The sequence below is a fragment of the Candoia aspera genome, chromosome 4 (genome assembly GCF_035149785.1).
Source record: "Candoia aspera isolate rCanAsp1 chromosome 4, rCanAsp1.hap2, whole genome shotgun sequence".
Classification (NCBI taxonomy): domain Eukaryota; kingdom Metazoa; phylum Chordata; class Lepidosauria; order Squamata; family Boidae; genus Candoia; species Candoia aspera.
In genome coordinates this window covers 113,165,851-113,184,998 of record NC_086156.1, presented here as the reverse complement: position 1 = coordinate 113,184,998, position 19,148 = coordinate 113,165,851, and the positions used below count along the sequence as shown (strand labels likewise).

The 19,148-nt window shown below is 41.9% G+C and overlaps 1 gene segment (V, D, J or C); it reads right to left on the bottom strand.

Annotated features, from left to right (window-relative positions):
• Positions 1 to 2,333: 2,333 nt before the first annotated feature.
• On the bottom strand, positions 2,334 to 18,115 carry LOC134497162 (Ig heavy chain V region X24-like; the record flags this gene model as incomplete). The annotated part of the segment is given in 3 exon segments: positions 2,334 to 2,633; positions 17,623 to 17,984; positions 18,070 to 18,115. Coding segments are annotated over 3 exon segments (708 nt in total), but the record flags the coding sequence as incomplete, so codon positions are not given.
• Between the last annotated feature and the right edge of the window lie 1,033 nt (positions 18,116 to 19,148).

The window sequence follows — 19,148 nt, the reverse complement described above, 5'->3', positions numbered from 1 at the left end:
AAACATTGGAGGTAAATTCCAGGCAAAAATGCGTATGATCAAAAACAAAGATGGCAAGGAGCTAACAGAAGAAGAAGAGATCAAGAAAAGGTGGCAAGAATATACGGAAGATCTGTATAGGAAGGATAAGAATATCGGAGATAGCTTTGACGGTGTCGTCAGTAAGCTACAGCCAGACATCCTGAAGAGTGAGGTTGAGTGGGCCTTAAGAAGCATTGCTAATAACAAGGCAGCAGGAGACGACGTCATCCCAGCTGAACTGTTCAAAATCTTGCGAGATGATGCTGTCAAGGTTGTTGTTGCTGTTTATTCATTTAGTCGTTTCTGACTCTTTGTGACTTCATGGACCAGCCCACGCCAGAGCTTCCTCTCGGTTGTCGACACCCCCAGCTCCCCAGGAACAGGTCCGTCACCTCTAGAATATCATCCATCCATCTTGACTTTGGTTGGCCCCTCTTCCTTTTGCCTTCCACTCTCCCTAGCTTCAGCATCTTCTTCAGGGTGTCCTGTCTTCTCATTATGTGGCCAAAGTATTTCAGTTTTGCCTTGAATATCATTCCCTCAAGTGAGCAGTCTGGCTTTATTTCCTGGAGGATGGACTGGTTTGATCTTCTGGCAGTCAAAGGCACTCTCAGAATTTTCCTCCAACACCACAGTTCAAAAGCATCCATCTTCCTTCTCTCAGCCTTCCTTATGGTCTCACTTCGGAGGCATCATTATATAGACTCTTATTTTACTAAGAGTTCAATGAAAAGACCTCAAGAAAATGTAATGTGTATGTGAAATTGATCTGTGGCTTATTAATTGGGCCTTATGGCTTGGTCTGCATTCACTTGTTTTGGGTGTCTTCCAAAGAACTTGGTCAACGGAACAACTGTGGAGCAACCATTTTGAACTCCGATGTGCCATCCTCTTTATTTCCGGACTCTAACATGGCTATTTGGGGAAATTTCAATGCCTGATTTCTTTCTGTCACGTTAAAATCCTTACTTAAAATGTACAGATGGAACCTAACCCCACAAAAATATGCAAAATTGTATAAACACTTTTCTAATGTATGTTGCAAATGTTCACAAAGGGAAGGAACATTTTACAAATCACTTTGCCTTCTCCCAGTTAGAATGCGAGAAATCCATGAAAACTAAGGGACAATCTTCTATCATCCCTAAATTTGTATATAATTTTGGATAAAGGAGATACACTATCCATTCACATAATATGGATTTTTTTTAAAGAATTTTGAAATTTTGGGCAAGTCCTTATAGGACTCAAGACAGGCCTGTTGAATAATTCATACCTAGGAAAAAGAGCAGGGCTACATTTGATTAAATAAAATCCTAGGATTGCCACCTGGAAGTTGAGGGGCTGAATTTCCTTCATCACAGATCAAAAACAACAAGGTGAGACCATAGGAGTTATTTCAATATTTTTTTTCCATTTAATTTCCCTGTTGAGCAAAGAGGCTGAGCGATTCCAATCTTTCTCCCACCAAGAAGTTTTGGGAAGGACGGCAGGTGGGAAGGCAATTTTCCTGAACCACCTAGAATATGACTTTCCCTGGAACTGACTTGAAACCCCCGATCTACGTTCCTTTGCTGTTCTAAGTATTATAACACGACCGCAATTAGGCTACCCTTGGCAGAAAGTTTTTAGGCCTTATTTTCTCACTTCTGCCCCATTCCTTGGTGTCACTCCACATCACACTCTGGCAGGCCTTGCAGCATCCTGAACTTATTACTCCATTTCGACTGGTGGAAGAGGAAAATGACTTTAAACGTATTTAGACTTTCAATTGCCTGTATGTGTGTGCATGTGTTCATGTGTGTGTGTTTCTGGTTGTGTATATATATGTAGTACATCTATGGATAGAGGGAGAGAGGATATATAGACACAGAAACAAATGCACCCAAAGAGGGAGAGGGGAAGACCTGCATCTCAAGACAGAGTAAATGAAGGTTGAACTTCAAAACCAATAAAAGAATGAAGAGTTCTAATTACTGAATAAATTCTGTATTTCCTGATACTTTTTGAGAGCAGAACTTGAGAACAATTTCCCTTTGATGTCTTTAAGGAGGATTAAAAAAAAAGAAAATACACTATTCAATTTATATTCTGTACTGAGATTTGCCATTTTCTTCCTATCCAAATGGAAAACAGATCCCAGAATGCCCAGGCCAAGATCAGCTCTGTGCTCTTTGTTCCTCTTGGCACTCAGGCAGCTTTCTCAGCTCCCTCTCAAGTCCCCTGGGAAAATCCAGCCTTCTGGGGCTGAGATGACTTGCAGAGCTGCTCTGAGGAAGGGAAGGTTTTTGACAGGCTTCAGACTCACTTCCTCCTCTTGCACAGTAATAGACTGCCGAGTCCTCCGGCTTCAGGCTGTTCATTTGCAGATAGACTTGGCTTTTGGAGTTGTCCCTGGAGATGGTGAAGCGTCCCTTGACTTTGTCCGAGTAGTAAATATAACTGGAACCATAGCTTATGCTGGACACCCATTCCAGGCCTTTCCCTGGAGCCTGTCTCACAAAGTACATAGTAGAGCTGCTGATGTTGAAACCAGAGGCTTGGCAGGAGAGGCGGAGGGACTCTCCAGGCCTCCTCACATCCCCTCCGGACTCCACCAGCTGGGCCTCTGACAGGACACCTAAAATAAAAGTTGTTTTACTGAGCTCTCCTTTATGCAAGAATTAAAATGGAAAAACTTGAATAGGAGGGAACCAATTACCTCTGAGGACTGCTAGGAAGGAAACCAAATTCAGCCACAGGATCATTTTTGCGCCCGTTAAAGATTAGAGGGGACTTGACAGGAAAGGATTCAGGAGAGGGCACAAACTTTGTGTTGGTGGGAGTAGCCTGAAAAGAGACACCCTGGGGCTCCTTTAAAGGGGAAATGGTGGCCTGATTTACATATCACTCAGCATAAAAGAGCCCCTCAGGGCTTTGAGGTATAGATTTATTTCAACACACCTTTCACACATGGAACGTAGATGAAAGGGCAGCTTTACACTGGAATAATTAAAGTTTCTGACAGATGCTCCTCACTTAATATAAGGGTTTTAAGGTGACAGAAAGAAATTGGGCTTGAAATTTCCTCAAATAGCCATGCTACAGTGTGGAAATAAAGAGGATGGCACATCGGAGTTCAAAATGGTTGCTCCACAGTTGTTCCCTTGACCACGTTCTTTGGCAGAAACCAAGATTAAGTCAATGCAGACCAAGCCATAAGGCCCAATTAATAGGCCACAGATCAATTTTATATACAAATCCAAGTCTCAGAGTTGGAATATATATAACTGGAAGCCTGTATGATGTTTCTTAATGGTTTGTTTTTTAACTCAGCAGCCATACTGATTACAAATATTGGGAGGTTTTTGGGTTGCCATTTGTATGGTCTTCTTATCTGTTTTTAACTGCCCAGAGTTAATTCATACTGTGAGTGGGGGGGGGGGCAAGGTAAAGAAAAACCCTTGTACGTGCCTCAAACTCATGAGATAAGAAAAAGGGAGTTAGCTACAGGTGGGTGACCGGACCCTGAACCCGTGGGGCTGAGGATATGCGTGTCAGATAGAGCCGCTTAGGTTAGGAATTTATAGCTGATTGTGTAGAGTAGCTGGCGTCTACAAAGAGGTGTTTGAGTGGGATTAGCCTTTGAAAGGAGGAAGAGATAAGGATGGCAGAATCATCCCGGACACATAAACACATAAACTTAGTAACTAACTCAAGAATGCTTGGGAAACAAGAAGATTGTGAGCTGAGCCCTCAACAAGAGGGGGAGGACAGATTAGGGTATAAAAAGTTGGTGTTAACCTTGTTCTTGGTTCTTTCCTGCACCTGCATGGAGGGAACCCGCCTTTGCAAATGCGTTACAAATAAACTCTTTTCTCTGTATCATCGAACCTTGTGGATTGGAATTCTTTTGGGAGGTTTTCCCGCTGACAATTTGGCGAGCCAGCCAGGAGCCTGAGGTTCAGGACCGATCCAGAGGGGTTGCAGTGAGAGGGTAAGTGGCCACCGCTTCCCATTGTTGAAGTGTCCCTATTCGAGACCCCTCGGGACCGCCTGCCCAGGTTCCTATACAGAGCAACGATCCAGAGAAAAGAAGTGAAGCCCGACTGTTGGAGCAGCGGGTGGAGAAGACCAACCGGTTGGAGGCCAACTGATCGAGGAGGATCAGTTGAGCGTTGTCCAGTCGTAGGCTCTGACGAGAGCTGGAATAGGTGAGTTGTAAGGCTTGTGGGAGGACGTGACTGACCGAGGGACTCTTTGGTGTGGGTGGTTAAACAGTCGCAGTTCCTGCAGGTAGCCGTGAGAGTCCGGTGCCTCAGGTCGGCTGTAGTGCTCCATCAGGGGTGGGTATTGAAGGAGTCAGACTTTAAAAATAGCCAGCGTCTGCTGGGAGTCTGATAAGATCTTGCCGTGAAGGAGAGGGCTTATAATTCGCATCCAGCGTGTGCTGGAGTCCTCGGGGCGAGATCGGTGAGAAGAACGGTCAGTCATGGGGAAAGCACAGAGCAAACTGCCTAGGAGACTGGAGGCTGGCAATCGAGTAGGATCCAGCAGAGGGCCAGATCCGGATGTGCCCTTAGGACTGGTTATAAACCAGTGGAGCATGCCATGGCTGAAAAGGTATACCAGAGGATTAGAGAAGGTGATGATGATTAAGCTGTGCACAAAACAGTGGCCCAAATACCCCTTGGTCGATCCTGAACGTCCCTACTTTTGGGATTCGAATGGGATGTCCGATGGGTATTGGATCACTCAATTAAAGAACTATATTGTGGAACATGGTCTCACGGACCAGGTGCCTTATGTAGAAGTCTGGTAACATGTGTCTTGGGAAGGGCCAGACCCGCCCACAGGCATTTTTGTAAGTAAAGAGGACAGCAGTGATGAGGAATGCCTTTTTAAACTCGTCTCGATGCCATAGGTTGAGGTCGGACTTTAAAACTAGCCAGCGTTTGCTGGGAGGCTGGCCCGGTTTTGCCCCCAACAGTCAGAGGCTTAAAATTGCTGGAAAGCAAATCCAGCGTGGGCTGGAGGACTCTACCTTGGGTGTAAAACAATCAGAAGGCCGAGAGGGGCTAGTGCTGATCAAGGATCAGGGTGAGAGAAGGCAGTAACCAAGATGGGCTGAGGAGAGTATAGAGCATTTTTTAAAAGAAACAGAGAAAAACGTAAGCAGGAGGGCAGGATCATGGTAGCAACAATAAGGGAGGTTATGGAACAAAGGGAACACAGCAGGACCGCCACTCAGAGATGAGGAAAGTATAGGTGTGGAAATGGCGGGGAAGAAGAGAACTGGTAGAAATCAATCCTGGGAGTCCTTCAGGACTGTCAGAATTTGTATGAGTATGTGAAAATGTTTTTCGTTTGTAGATAGTTGTCTGTGTATTGGTATGTATATTTGTTGAGGGAAATGGTGCAGAGTGTGTGTGTGTGCTCATGTGTGTGTGTGGCATGGGCATCTGTCCTGAGCTGAGGAGAGAAAGTCTGAAGAGGGAAGGAAGGGAGAGAAACAGCTATGTGAGCTTGTCCCTTAAGGAGTTAAACGTGAGTCTGTCCCTTTAGGGGAACTGAACTCCTCCACAGTAGAAGGGGGAATGCTTCAGGTTTTTGGAAATCCATAGCCCTGGCCAGGCTGCGGGTCTTCCAAATTTTTGGCTTTGCTGTGAATGGAGGGACATGGGATTTGATTGTGCCATGTGTTCAGTGCTGTGAGTAGGTGACCAATTTAATTTGTGTGGAAGGGAATTGGGTAAAGGTGAATTAAATAAAGTGGAGGAGAAATAAGAATGAACTTGTGATGTTGAGATGACTTGAGAGAAAGAATGCCTATGGGGTGGTACACAATTTTGGAAAAATATGGTTAGAGAGGGGACTAAAGGGAAAGAAGTTTTTTCCCTGTAATAACACCACAATTAAGCACCGGAGAAAGATGGTTTGCGGATGGGTCAAGCAAAGTAGAAGAGGGAAAGAGGAAGTCGGGTTTTGCGATTGTTGAAGGGAATGGGGAAGTGATAGAGAGGGAGCTTTGCCTCTGAGTTGGTCAGCGCAGCGATATACCAGCTCATCAGAGAGGCCATAGCCCAGAGGTGGTGGGAAATTGGTGGGCATATAAATGGGCGAAGGAGGCCGCTGGCCAATTGGAATTACAAATTGGCAGTGCCAATTTTGGACCCTCCAGAGAGCCCGGTCTGGAAACCCACTGAGCAAGAAAAGAAAAAGAAAGAGAGAAGGGGGGTGCTGGCAGAGCCCATAAATAAACAGGGTGTTTACAGGGCAACCCCAGGAGGAGAGGGAGAAATGAGAAAAAGAAAGATAAAGAAAAATGAAATGCCTTTTTTTTAGCTCAAGGTTTGCGGCCCCAAAGAGGGGGAGGCAGGGGGAGTTCTCGGAAGATTGGTCGAGGAGGTATTCCATGGAATGGAGAGCTCGGGAAACAGACAGGCGCGGAAAGGACCTGGAGAGACGCAGGCTCTCTGGGAAGGGAGTTGAGTTGAATCACAATAGGGCAGTTGAGTGTGGATTGTCTCCAATAGGCATGGGAGCGGCTAGATTCATCTTGATGGGAGCTATTGCCCTTTTAATAAAGCATTCCTTTCTCCTGGCTGAGAGGCAGGGAGGAAGAGCTTCTGTGTTCCTGCAGGGCTGTGATGGATTGCATGTGGCAACAGCCTGTTGAGGCATTGGTGTGCGGTTTTCTTTTTGAGAGCATTTGTTTGTCTGAATGTGTGTGTACATGTAAGGTTGAGAAACTGTTTTGAGTTGTGAAAAGAGAGTTGAGAGATTGTGTGAGTCTATTCCTTAGGTTTTGTGTATGTGTGTCGTGATTTGTGTAATTTGAATGCATATGATGGGAAGTTGAAAGGTTTTTGTCAATCCTTTCCCATTTGTTTTGTTTGTTCTTTAATTGTTTGAGGAGTATGTGTGTTTCATTATTTGCCCAGTCTCACCCAAACTCCCCCCCTTCAGTCTGCCTCTTGCCTGCTTGTTACAGGCTTGAGGATCCAGATGAGGAGACAGAAGGGTGACAGAGGGGAGGGGCAATGCTTTTACAGAAGATCCTTTACTCCCCCATCTTTTTAGGATTCTTCCTTTTATAATACCTTTACACACATCAGGGGAAAGCTTTTAAGTTTCTCTTTCTGCAGCTGCTGCTGTAGGGGGGGATGTGGGCAGTTTCAGAGAGGCAATGACTCAGAGAAGGGGGGGCACCCCTTTGCTCTCACAGCTTCACTCTGCTCTGCCCCTGGCATTCCAGTTTTAGAAAAGTGTGTGTGTTTTTTATAAATTTTATATGGATTAAATTTTAATCACTCCTCAACATAGCACATGATGATAAAAACAGGAGAGAGAGAGAGGGAAAATTTTGGACAATATATGGGTTTAGTAGAGCCTCCATGGACTGGTATGATCTATCTGAATTTTTGTTTTTGTTTTTGTTTTGACAATTTTGGTTATGGAAACAGTCCAAACACTAGATGGGCTCTTATGTCAATGCTTTTTTTTTTTTGTGATTGTTTTATAAGTTTTGATTTTAAGGAAGTTATTGGGAAATTAAAAATTGGCAAGTGAAATCCAAAGTAGTGCTTAGATATATCCAAAACTACACCTACCAATCTGGTCACATGGGACAAACGTTTTGGGGGATTGTGTGTCTAGAACATGGACACAGGCCTTTGTAGTAACAATACTAAGTCTTTGGATTGCTCCTAAGAAAAGACTAGGAGTCAGTCCATTTGAGATGGGTGACTCTATCTTGGAATTCTTAGTGGAGAAGTAGGAGACATGCATGCCATGGGGAGGAAATTTGTCTGCAAGTATTTGAAACAGTTATCTGCGCAAGTCTTGTCCTTGTCTCCCTATCTACAGGAACACAGAGCCCTCCTGTTGGAATAGCAGACGCATCCTTTTAAGTCTGGAAATCGAGTTAAACCAGACGGAGGGGAGTCGGCAACTGAGTTGGGAGAAACCCTAAAGAAGACACTGGTGTTGCCAAATACTGCTGGACACTGGACTGTGCGGAAAAAGAAAAATGTGCCTGAACTTTTGTCTAATACCTTGTAGTTTTGATGACCATACGGGTCCCTGAACCTGGAAAAGAGAGTCACAGGGTTCAAGGGAAGCTTTGAAAACTCAATTTAGCACAATAGGGAATTTCTATTTCCATATGAAAAGGGATTAGGATACAGTTCTGAAATCCAGCCTACCTGTAGTATGGAACTACGGTTAATCCACTGGTATGGATTTGTTAGCCTTATGGGCTGGTGCCTATAACTCACACCATCCAAGAGATGGAAGCTTCAGTTAAACGGCATTATCAACAATGGGGAAATGAAAACCTGGGAGAAGATGATGATTGGAGCTGGCTATGGGACTGGTTACCAGGGTTTGGGTGGATAAAACAGCTTTGCTTTGTGATTATAGCTGTAGTTTGTTTATGCAGATTTATATGCTGTTGTATTCAATGTGCCCCTGCATGTATTCAGATGAGGAAAGGACTGTGTGACAGCTTGAAGTGGAGGATGGAGCGTCAGATGTTGCTTGAGTTTGAGGCAGTAAGGAAGTAAGAGAAAAAGGGGGGAATTGTGAGGGGGGGGGGCAAGGTAAAGAAAAACCCTTGTACGTGCCTCAAACTCATGAGAGAAGAAAAAGGGAGTTAGCTACAGGTGGGTGACCGGACCCTGAACCCGTGGGGCTGAGGATATGCGTGTCAGATAGAGCCGCTTAGGTTAGGAATTTATAGCTGATTGTGTAGAGTAGCTGGCGTCTACAAAGAGGTGTTTGAGTGGGATTAGCCTTTGAAAGGAGGAAGAGATAAGGATGGCAGAATCATCCCGGACACATAAACACATAAACTTAGTAACTAACTCAAGAATGCTTGGGAAACAAGAAGATTGTGAGCTGAGCCCTCAACAAGAGGGGGAGGACAGATTAGGGTATAAAAAGTTGGTGTTAACCTTGTTCTTGGTTCTTTCCTGCACCTGCATGGAGGGAACCCGCCTTTGCAAATGCGTTACAAATAAACTCTTTTCTCTGTATCATCGAACCTTGTGGATTGGAATTCTTTTGGGAGGTTTTCCCGCTGACAATACTAAGACTCAAAAAACTCGCTCTCCTACACTTATTCCATGGACTGAGAAACAGCAATAAATGACTTTTCATTTTCCAAACAATTCAGTCTGTTCTATATTTAGCAAAGCAAATCTGTTCTCAACTCAGATGTGGCTTCATGGTGAGGAATGTAATCTCTTGGGATGTTAAATTTCTCTGAATTGCCTTAAGTGGTCTCTCAGGAAAATGGGAGTAAAAGTAATGATGCCTCCAAAGTGAGACAAGGCCTGTAGACCCTTCCTTTGTCCCCCTCCCCCACCCCCACCCCACCCATATGCAAAGCGATTCCGTGTGGCAACACTGCCCCCTGGTGGAAAGCCTGAGGAGGGGAGGCATCTATTTAACTTTCCAAAAAGATTCTTGCATTAAGAAATGGTAATTAGGTCTCAAAAGAAATGAAAGAGCTCCAGGAAAGTTATGCTGCTCTAGGGAGTAATCAAAAAACACACTTTTGTTATATGACAGGAAATTCCTTTTGATGGGTTTTTCTATTCCTGAGGTCGTGTATTCTTATTTTTTCTCCTAAATATCATGAAATCATGTAAAAACGAGTTGGGAAGGACCACCTCGTTTGTCTAGTACAAACCATCCCTAACTGGTGGGAAGCCAGACCCTCTCTGCAGACCTCCAACCAAAAGAGGCTGTTCCAGCCAGATTGAAGCAGGTCCCCCTCGTTCTTCCCTCGCCCTCGTTTTACTCCAGGCAGACCGGGTTGGAAGGGCTTATCATTGGTCAAAATCTGCTCTATACCAGTTCTGTATTCTCTCTGAAAGGAGAATAATTCTTAGCATCTCTTGTGCTTCTTCTACCATTCATTTGCAAATGATTTTGCTAAATATCAGACTTAGAGGAAATCATAATTCTATCCTCTTTTTATTTTTGTTTATTTCTTCAAACTGTATCCCACTTTTTTAACATAAACTCCATCTCTACATTCACCAGACCCCTTTTGGCCATTTCCTATCCTTCAATTAAAGCAGAAGCTGTCACGGAATATACAGTCCTCAGGATAAAAGAGGCACTCAGTGCATTGACCATCCACCTTTCCTTGAAGGTATATTTCACACAAGAGAGGGGAGAGGAGAGGAGAATTTTATGCTCTTTTTAGTTTTCTTTATTTCTTCAAAATTTAATCCATTTTTCCTAGGTAAATTCCATGTCTACATATGCTGGACTATTTTGGCCATTTTGTATGGTTCAGTTAAAGCAGAAGCAGTAACTGATTATAGAGTCCTCCGGAAAAAAAAGAGGCACTCAGTGCATGGACCTTCCACTTTTCCTTGAAGGTATATTCCACTGAGGGGAGGAGAGGAGAAGGAGGGGAGAGGAGAATTGTCCCTTAATTTACAAATGTCTTTGGATAAAAGAAACCCCAAAGAACTGAATTCAGAACAAGCCAGGAGGAACAATTTATAAGTCAGAGTTTAATGAGATAAATCAGAGGGAGAAACAGAATAGATGGAGCCAGTGGGTTGTTCTTTGCCTATTTGAATGGTTTTTAAGTCAGTAGTTATATGAATTTAATTTTTTCCTTTGTTTGAGTCGGCATTTTGTGTGGTGTTTTTATCAGTTGCCACTTGCCCAGAGTTGATTCAGCCAGATGGGCAGTCATAGAATTTGACAGAGTAATAATAGTAATACCAATACCAATACCAATAATAATAATAATAGCAGTAGCAGTAGCATTAGTAATACCATTGCCATATACCCATAAAAATGCCAGCAAATACACTCTCTCTCTGGACTGGGAAATACTCTTAAGTCTCTTTCTATTCCCCAAAGGGCTCCGTTGCTCTCTATTTAGCAGAGCGCATCTGTTGTCAACTCTGACATGGCTTCCCAGTGAGGATTGGGGCATCCTTAGATGTGAAATTTTCTTGAGACCTTTTTGGTGAACTATTATGGAAATAAAACATATAAACAGAAAAAAACAAGGATGCCTCCAAAATGATAAGTTTGATAAGGATGGAAAGTTTAGATGACAAGTTAAAATGGTTAAGATATAAAGATCTGATCAAATATGAACGAGATACACCTCTGCTAAAAACAAGAGAAGAAATAGAAGGAGAAGGACACCGGTGTCATTGGTTCACATATATGCAGTTAAATGAACGATTTAAATGAGATAAAAAATTATATAAATTTTAAAAAGAAAAAAAAGTTCAAAAAACAGTTATATATAAATAATGAGAATATTATGACAAAAATGTAGAAAATATTATTACAATTAAATCAAGAAGATGAACAGGTCAAAGAGTGTATGATTAATTGGGCAAGAAATTTTGGATATAATATTTTATTAGAGAACTGGGGGAAAATGTGGACAAAGGGATTAAAATTTACTTTCTGTTATCATTTATTGGAAAACTTGTATAAAATGATGTACAGATGGAACCTAACCCCACAAAAATATGCAAAATTGTATAGAAACGTTTCTAATGTATGTTGTAAATGTTCACAAAGGGAAGGAACATTTTACAAATCACTTTGCCTTTTCCCAGTTGGAATGCAAGAAATGCATGAAAATGAAGGGACAACCTTCTATCATCCCTAAATCTATATATATATTTGGATAAAGGTGATACACTATCCATTCACATAATATGGATATTCTTAAAAGAATTTTGAAATTTTGGGCAAATCCTTAGAGGAGTCAAGACAGGCGTGTTGAATAAATCTTACCTAAGATATAGAGCAAGGTTACATTTTATAAATAAAAACCTAGCATTCCCATGTGGATGTTCTGCTGTTGATTTTCATAAATCACAGATCAAAAACTACAAGGTGAGACCATAGAAGTAATTTCAATATTTTTTTTCCATTTAATTTTCCTGTTGAGCAAAGAGGCTGAGCGATTCCAACCTTTCTCCCATCCAGAAGTTACTGGGGAGGGCGGCAGGTGGGGAGGCAATTTTCCTAAACCGCCTAGAACATGACTTTCCCTGGAACTGACTTGAAACCCCCGATCTACGTTCCTTTGCTATTCTAAGTAGTATAACACGACCGCAATTAGGCTACCCTTGGCAGAAAGTTTTTAGGCCTTATTTTCTTACTTCTGCCCCATTCCTTGGTGTCACTCCACACCACACTCTGGCAGGCCTTGCAGCATCCTTATTTTATTACTACATTTCGACTGGTAGCAGAGGAAAATGATTGTAAATGTATTTAAACTTCCAAATGCCTATATGTGTGTGCATACTTTCATGTCTGTGTGTCTCTGGTTGTGTACATATATGTAGTACATCTATGGATAGAGGGAGAGAGGATATATAGACATAGAAACAAATGCACCCAAAGAGGGAGAGGGGAAGATCTGTGTCTCAAGAAAGAGTAAATGAGGGTTGAACTTCAAAACCAATAAAAGAATGAAGAGTTCTAATTACTGAATCAATTCTGTATTTCCTGATACTTTTTGAGAGCAGAACTTGAGAACGATTTCCCTTTGCTGTCTTTAAGGAGGATTAAAAAAAAGAAAAGACACTATTCAATTTATATTCTGTACTGAGATTTGCCATTTTCTTCCCATCCAAATGGAAAACAGATCCCAGAATGCCTAGGCCAAGATCAGCTCTTTGGTCCTCTTGGCACTCAGGCAGCTTTCTCAGCTCCCTCTCAAGTCTCCTGGGAAAATGCAGCCTTCTGGGGCTGAGCTGACTTGCAGAGCTGCTCTGAGGAAGGGAAGGTTTTTGCCCGGCTTCAGACTCACTTCCTCTCACTGTGTCTCCCGCACAGTAATAGACTGCCGTGTCCTCCGTCTTCAGGCTGCTCATTTGCAGATAGACTTGGCTTTTGGAGTTGTCCCTGGAGATGGTGAACCGTCCCTTCACTTTGTCCGAGTAGTAAATAGTACTGGAACCTGGATTTATGTATGCCACCCATTCCAGCCCTTTGCCAGGGGCCTGTCTCACCCAGCTCATGTCATAGCTGCCGAAGTTGAACCCAGAGCCTTGGCAGGAGAGACGGAGGGACTCTCCAGGCCTCCTCACGTCCCCTCCGGACTCCACCAGCTGGGCCTCTGACAGGACACCTAAAATAAAAGTTGTTTAAATGAGCTCTCCTTTATACAACAATTAAAATGGAAAGAACCTGAATAGGAGGGAACCAATTACCTCTGAGGACTGCTAGGAAGGAAACCAAATTCAGCCACACAATCATTTTTGCTACCGTTAAGGAATAGAGGGGACTTTTCAGGAAAGGATTCAGGAAAGGGCACAAACTTTGTGTTGGTGGGAGTAGCCTGAAAAGAGACACCCTGGGGCTCCTTTAAAGGGGAAATTGTGGCCTGATTTACATATCGCTCAGCATAAAAGAGCCCCTTGGGGCTTTGAAGTATAGATTTATTTCAACACACCTTTCACACATGGGACATAGATGAAAAGGCAGCTTTACACTGGAATAATTAAAGCTTCTGACACATGCTCCTCACTTAATGTACGGGTTTTAAGTTGACAGAAAGAAATCGGGCATTGAAATTTCCTCAAATAGCCATGTTACAGTCCGGAAATAAAGAGAATGGCACATCGGAGTTCAAAATGGTTGCTCCACAGTTGTTCCCTTGACCACGTTCTTTGGAAGAAACCAAAATTAAGTCAATGCAGACCAAGCCATAAGGCCCAATTAATAGGACACAGATCAATTTTACAAACACATCCAAGCCTCAAAGTTGGAATATAAATCATTGGAAGCCTGTATGATGTTTCTTAATGGTTTGGTTTTTAACTCAGCGGCCATACTGATTACAAATATTGGGAGGTTTTTGGGTGGCCATTTGTATGGTCTTCTTATCTGTTTTTGACTGCCCAGAGTTAATTCATACTAAGACTCAAAAATCTCGCTCTCCTACACTTATTCCATGGACTGAGAAACAGCAATAAATGACTTTTCATTTTCCAAACAATTCAGTCTGTTCTATATTTAGCAAAGCACATCTGTTCTCAACTCAGATGTGGCTTCATGGTGAGGAATGTAATCTCTTGGGATGTTAAATTTCTCTGAATTGCCTTCAGTGGTCTCTCAGGAAAATGAGAGTAAAAGTAATGATGCCTCTGAAGTGAGACAAGGCCTGTAGACCCTTCCTTTGTTCCCCTCCCACTCCCCTTCCCCACACATATGGAAAGTGAGTCCGTGTGGCAACACTGCCCCCTGGTGGAAAACCTGAGGAGGGGAGGCATCTACTTAACTTTCCAAAGAGATTCTTGCATTAAGAAATGGTAATTAGGGCTCAAAAGAAATGAAAGAGCTCCAGGAAAGTTATGCTGCTCAAGGGAGTAATCAAAAAACACACTTTTGTTATATGACAGGAAATTCCTTTTGATGGGTTTTTCTATGAGATACTGTATATTCCTGAGGTCGTGTATTCTTATTTTTTCTCCTAAATATCATGAAATCGTGTAAAAACGAGTTGGGAAGGACCATCTTGTTCGTGTAGTACAAACCATCCCTAACTGGTGGGAAGCCAGACCCTCTCTGCAGACCTCCAACCAAAAGAGGCTGTTTCAGCCGGACTGAAGCAGGTCCCCCTCGTTCTTCCCTCGGCCTCGTTTTACTACAGGCAGACTGGGTCGGAAGGGCTTATCATTGGTCAGAACCTTCTCTGTACCAGTTCTGAATTCTCTGTGAGAGGTGAATAACTCTGAACATCCCTTGTTCATCTTCTACCATTCATTTGCAAATGATTTTGCTAGATATCAGACTTAGAGGAAATCATAATTCTATCCTCTTTTTATTTTTCTTTATTTCTTCAAACTGTATCCCACTTTTTTTACATAAACACCATCTCTACATTCACTGGACCCCTTTTGGCCATTTCCTATCCTTCAATTAAAGCAAAAGCTGTCACTGAATATACAGTCCTCAGGATAAAAGAGGCACTCAGTGCATTGACCATCCACCTTTCCTTGAAGGTATATTTCACACAAGAGAGGGGAGAGGAGAGGAGAATTTTATGCTCTTTTTAGTTTTCTTTATTTCTTCAAAATTTAATCCATTTTTCCTAGGTAAATTCCATGTCTACATACGCTGGACTATTTTGGCCATTTTGTATGGTTCAGTTAAAGCAGAAGCAGTAACTGATTATAGAGTCCTCCGGAAAAAAAAGAGGCACTCAGTGCATGGACCTTCCACTTTTCCTTGAAGGTATATTCCACTGAGGGGAGGAGAGGAGAAGGAGGGGAGAGGAGAATTGTCCCTTAATTTACAAATGTCTTTGGATAAAAGAAACCCCAAAGAACTGAATTCAGAACAAGCCAGGAGGAACAATTTATAAGTCAGAGTTTAATGAGATAAATCAGAGGGAGAAACAGAATAGATGGAGCCAGTGGGTTGTTCTTTGCCTATTTGAATGGTTTTTAAGTCAGTAGTTATATGAATTTAATTTTTTCCTTTGTTTGAGTCGGCATTTTGTGTGGTGTTTTTATCAGTTGCCACTTGCCCAGAGTTGATTCAGCCAGATGGGCAGTCATAGAATTTGACAGAGTAATAATAGTAATACCAATACCAATACCAATAATAATAATAATAGCAGTAGCAGTAGCATTAGTAATACCATTGCCATATACCCATAAAAATGCCAGCAAATACACTCTCTCTCTGGACTGGGAAATACTCTTAAGTCTCTTTCTATTCCCCAAAGGGCTCCGTTGCTCTCTATTTAGCAGAGCGCATCTGTTGTCAACTCTGACATGGCTTCCCAGTGAGGATTGGAGCCTCCTTAGATGTGAAATTTTCTTGAGACCTTTTTGGTGAACTATTATGGAAATAAAACATATAAACAGAAAAAAACAAGGATGCCTCCAAAATGATAAGTTTGATAAGGATGGAAAGTTTAGATGACAAGTTAAAATGGTTACGATATAAAGATATAATCATATATGAACAAGATACACCTGTGCTAAAAACAAGAGAAGAAATAGAAGGAGAAGGACACCGGTGTCATTGGTTCACATATATGCAGTTAAATGAACGATTTAAATGAGATAAAAAATTATATAAATTTAAAAAAGAAAAAAAAGTTCAAAAAACAGTTATATATAAATAATGAGAATATTATGACAAAAATGTAGAAAATATTATTACAATTAAATCAAGAAGATGAACAGGTCAAAGAGTGTATGATTAATTGGGCAAGAAATTTTGGATATAATATTTTATTAGAGAACTGGGGGAAAATGTGGACAAAGGGATTAAAATTTACTTTCTGTTATCATTTATTGGAAAACTTGTATAAAATGATGTACAGATGGAACCTAACCCCAGAACAATATGCAAAATTGTATAAAAACATTTCTCATGTATGTTGTAAATGTTCACAAAGGGAAGGAACATTTTACAAATCACTTTGCCTTCTCCCAGTTGGAATGCGAGAAATGCATGAAAATGAAGGGACAATCTTCTATCATCCCTAAATTTGTATATAATTTTGGATAAAGGAGATACACTATCCATTCACATCATCTGCAGTTTCTTAAAAGAATTTTGAAATTTTGGGCAATTCCTTATAGGAGTCAAGACAGGTGTGTTGAATAATTCTTACCTAAGATAGTGCAAGGATACATTTTATAAATAAAAACCTAGCATTCCCATGTGGAATTTCTGGTGTTGATTTTCATAAATCACAGATCAAAATCTACAAGATGAGACCATAGGAATTATTTCAATATTTTTTTCCATTTAACTTTCCTGTTGAGCAAAGAGGCTGAGCGATTCCAACCTTTCTGCCACCCGGAAGTTACTGGGGAGGACGGCAGGTGGGGAGGCAATTTTCCTAAACCACCTAGAATATGAACTTCCCTGGAACTGACTTGAAACCCCTGATCTACGTTCCTTTGCTAAACTAAGTATTATAACACAACCACAAATAGGCTACCCTTGGCCTGACGTTTTTAGGCCTTATTTTCCGACTTCTGCCCCCTTCCTTGGTGTCACTCCACACCAAACTCTGTCAGGCCTAGCAGCATCCTGAATTTATTACTACATTTCGACTGCTGGAAGAGGAAAATGATTGTAAACGTATTTAAACTTTCAAATGCCTATATGTGTGTGCATACTTTCATGTCTGTGTGTCTGTGTGTGTGTACATATATGTAGTACATCTATGGAGAGAGGGAGAGAGGATATATAGACACAGAAACAAATGCACATAAAGAGGGAGAGGGGCAGATCTGCGTCTCAAGAAAGAGTAAATGAGGGTTGAACTTCAAAACCAATAAAAGAATGAAGAGTTCTAATTACTGAATCAATTCTGTATGTCCTGATACTTTTTGAGAGCAGAACTTGAGAACAATTTCCCTTTGCTGTCTTTAAGGAGGATTAAAAAAAAGAAAAGACACTATTCAATTTATATTCTGTACTGAGATTTGCCATTTTCTTCCTATCCAAAAGGAGAACAGATCCCAGAATGCCCAGGCCAAGATCAGCTGTTGGTCCCCCTTGGCACTCAGGCAGCTTTCTCAGCTCCCTCTCAAGTCCCCTGGGAAAATCCAGCCTTCTGGGGCTGAGCTGACATGCAGAGCTGCTCTGAGGAAGAGAGAGTTTTTGCCAGGCTTCAGACTCACTTCCTCCCACTGTGTATCTTGCACAGTAATAGACTGCCGTGTCCTCCGTCTTCAGGCTGTTCATCTGCAGATAGAGTTGGCTTTTGGAGTTGTCCCTGGTGGTGGTGAAGCGTCCCTTGACGTTTTCCGAGTAGGTAATAGTACTGGAATAAGGATGTATGTATGCCACCCATTCCAGTCCTTTTCCGGGAGCCTGTCTCACCCAGCTCATTTCATAGCTCCCGAAGTCGAATCCGGAGGCTTGGCAGGAGAGACGGAGGGACTCTCCAGGCCTCCTCACGTCCCCTCCGGACTCCACCAACTGGACCTCACACTGAACTCCTAAAAAAAATAAAGGTGTTTCAATGAGATCTCCTGAATACAAAAACAAAAATAGAAGGAAATTCTGTAGAGAGGGAAGAATTACCTTGCAGGACTACTAAAAAGGACACCAGGTTTAGCCAGGGGACCATTTTTGCTCCCTCTAACAAATGGAGGGGAATTGGCAGGAAAGAGGTCAGGAAAGTGCACAAACTTTGGGTTGGTGGGTGTTGCCTGAAAGGGGAAACCACGAGGCTCCTTTAAAGAGGAAATTGTCTGCTGATTTGCATATCGCTTGGGATAAAAAGGCCCTCAGGCCATTGATCTCCTAGATTTCCCTGCATCCATTCTAAACTGGTGATTATCAACACAACTTTCCAGTGCTACAAAAAGTGAAAAAGGGTTTTTGTTTTTTTTTGCTGTGAGGACATAGAAGAATGGGCAGGTTTACATTAGAGTAATTAAAACAAAGAAATACAAAATTTCACCACTTCTCAAAATTAATTCAACGTAAGAGATAATGGACTAGCAATAAGAACTTTTGAAAGAGAAATTTGAGAGCTAGAGGATGAAACAAAGAGCACATCTGGGTTCAGGAAATTTTTTCCGCCTTTCTTGCCCTTTGGAAGACACCCAAAAGAACGCTTAGCAAGCTACGAAGCACAATTTGTAGGTCAGAGTTGAATCAGAGAAATTGCGGGGAGAGAACAACCAGATAGAGCCTAAGGTGTGTTCTTGGCCTATTAGATTGGTTTTTAACACAGCAGTTGAATGGATTTTATTTATTGCCTGTTTTGGGCTAGTATTTGGTGCTGTGTTTTTATCAGTTGCTTGTTACCCTGCGTTAACTTGGCAAGCCGAGCAGCCATACAAATTGAAAAAACAATAACAACAATAACAATAACAATAGTTTGGGTAACCATGGGCCCGTCAGTCTCTCTCAGCCCAGCTCACCTCACAGGGATGTTGTTTTGGGGGAAATAGGAGGAGGAAGGAGTAATGAGCACGTTCCCCACCTTGAGTTATTTATAAAAAATAATAAAGGTGGTACAGAAAATAAATAAATGTAAAAAAAAAAAATACCAATCCCCTATGATAATAAAAATGCCAGCAAATACACTCCCTCCATGGGTGATAAATGCTAATAAATCATTTTCTATTCTCCAAAGAATTCAGTCTGCTCCG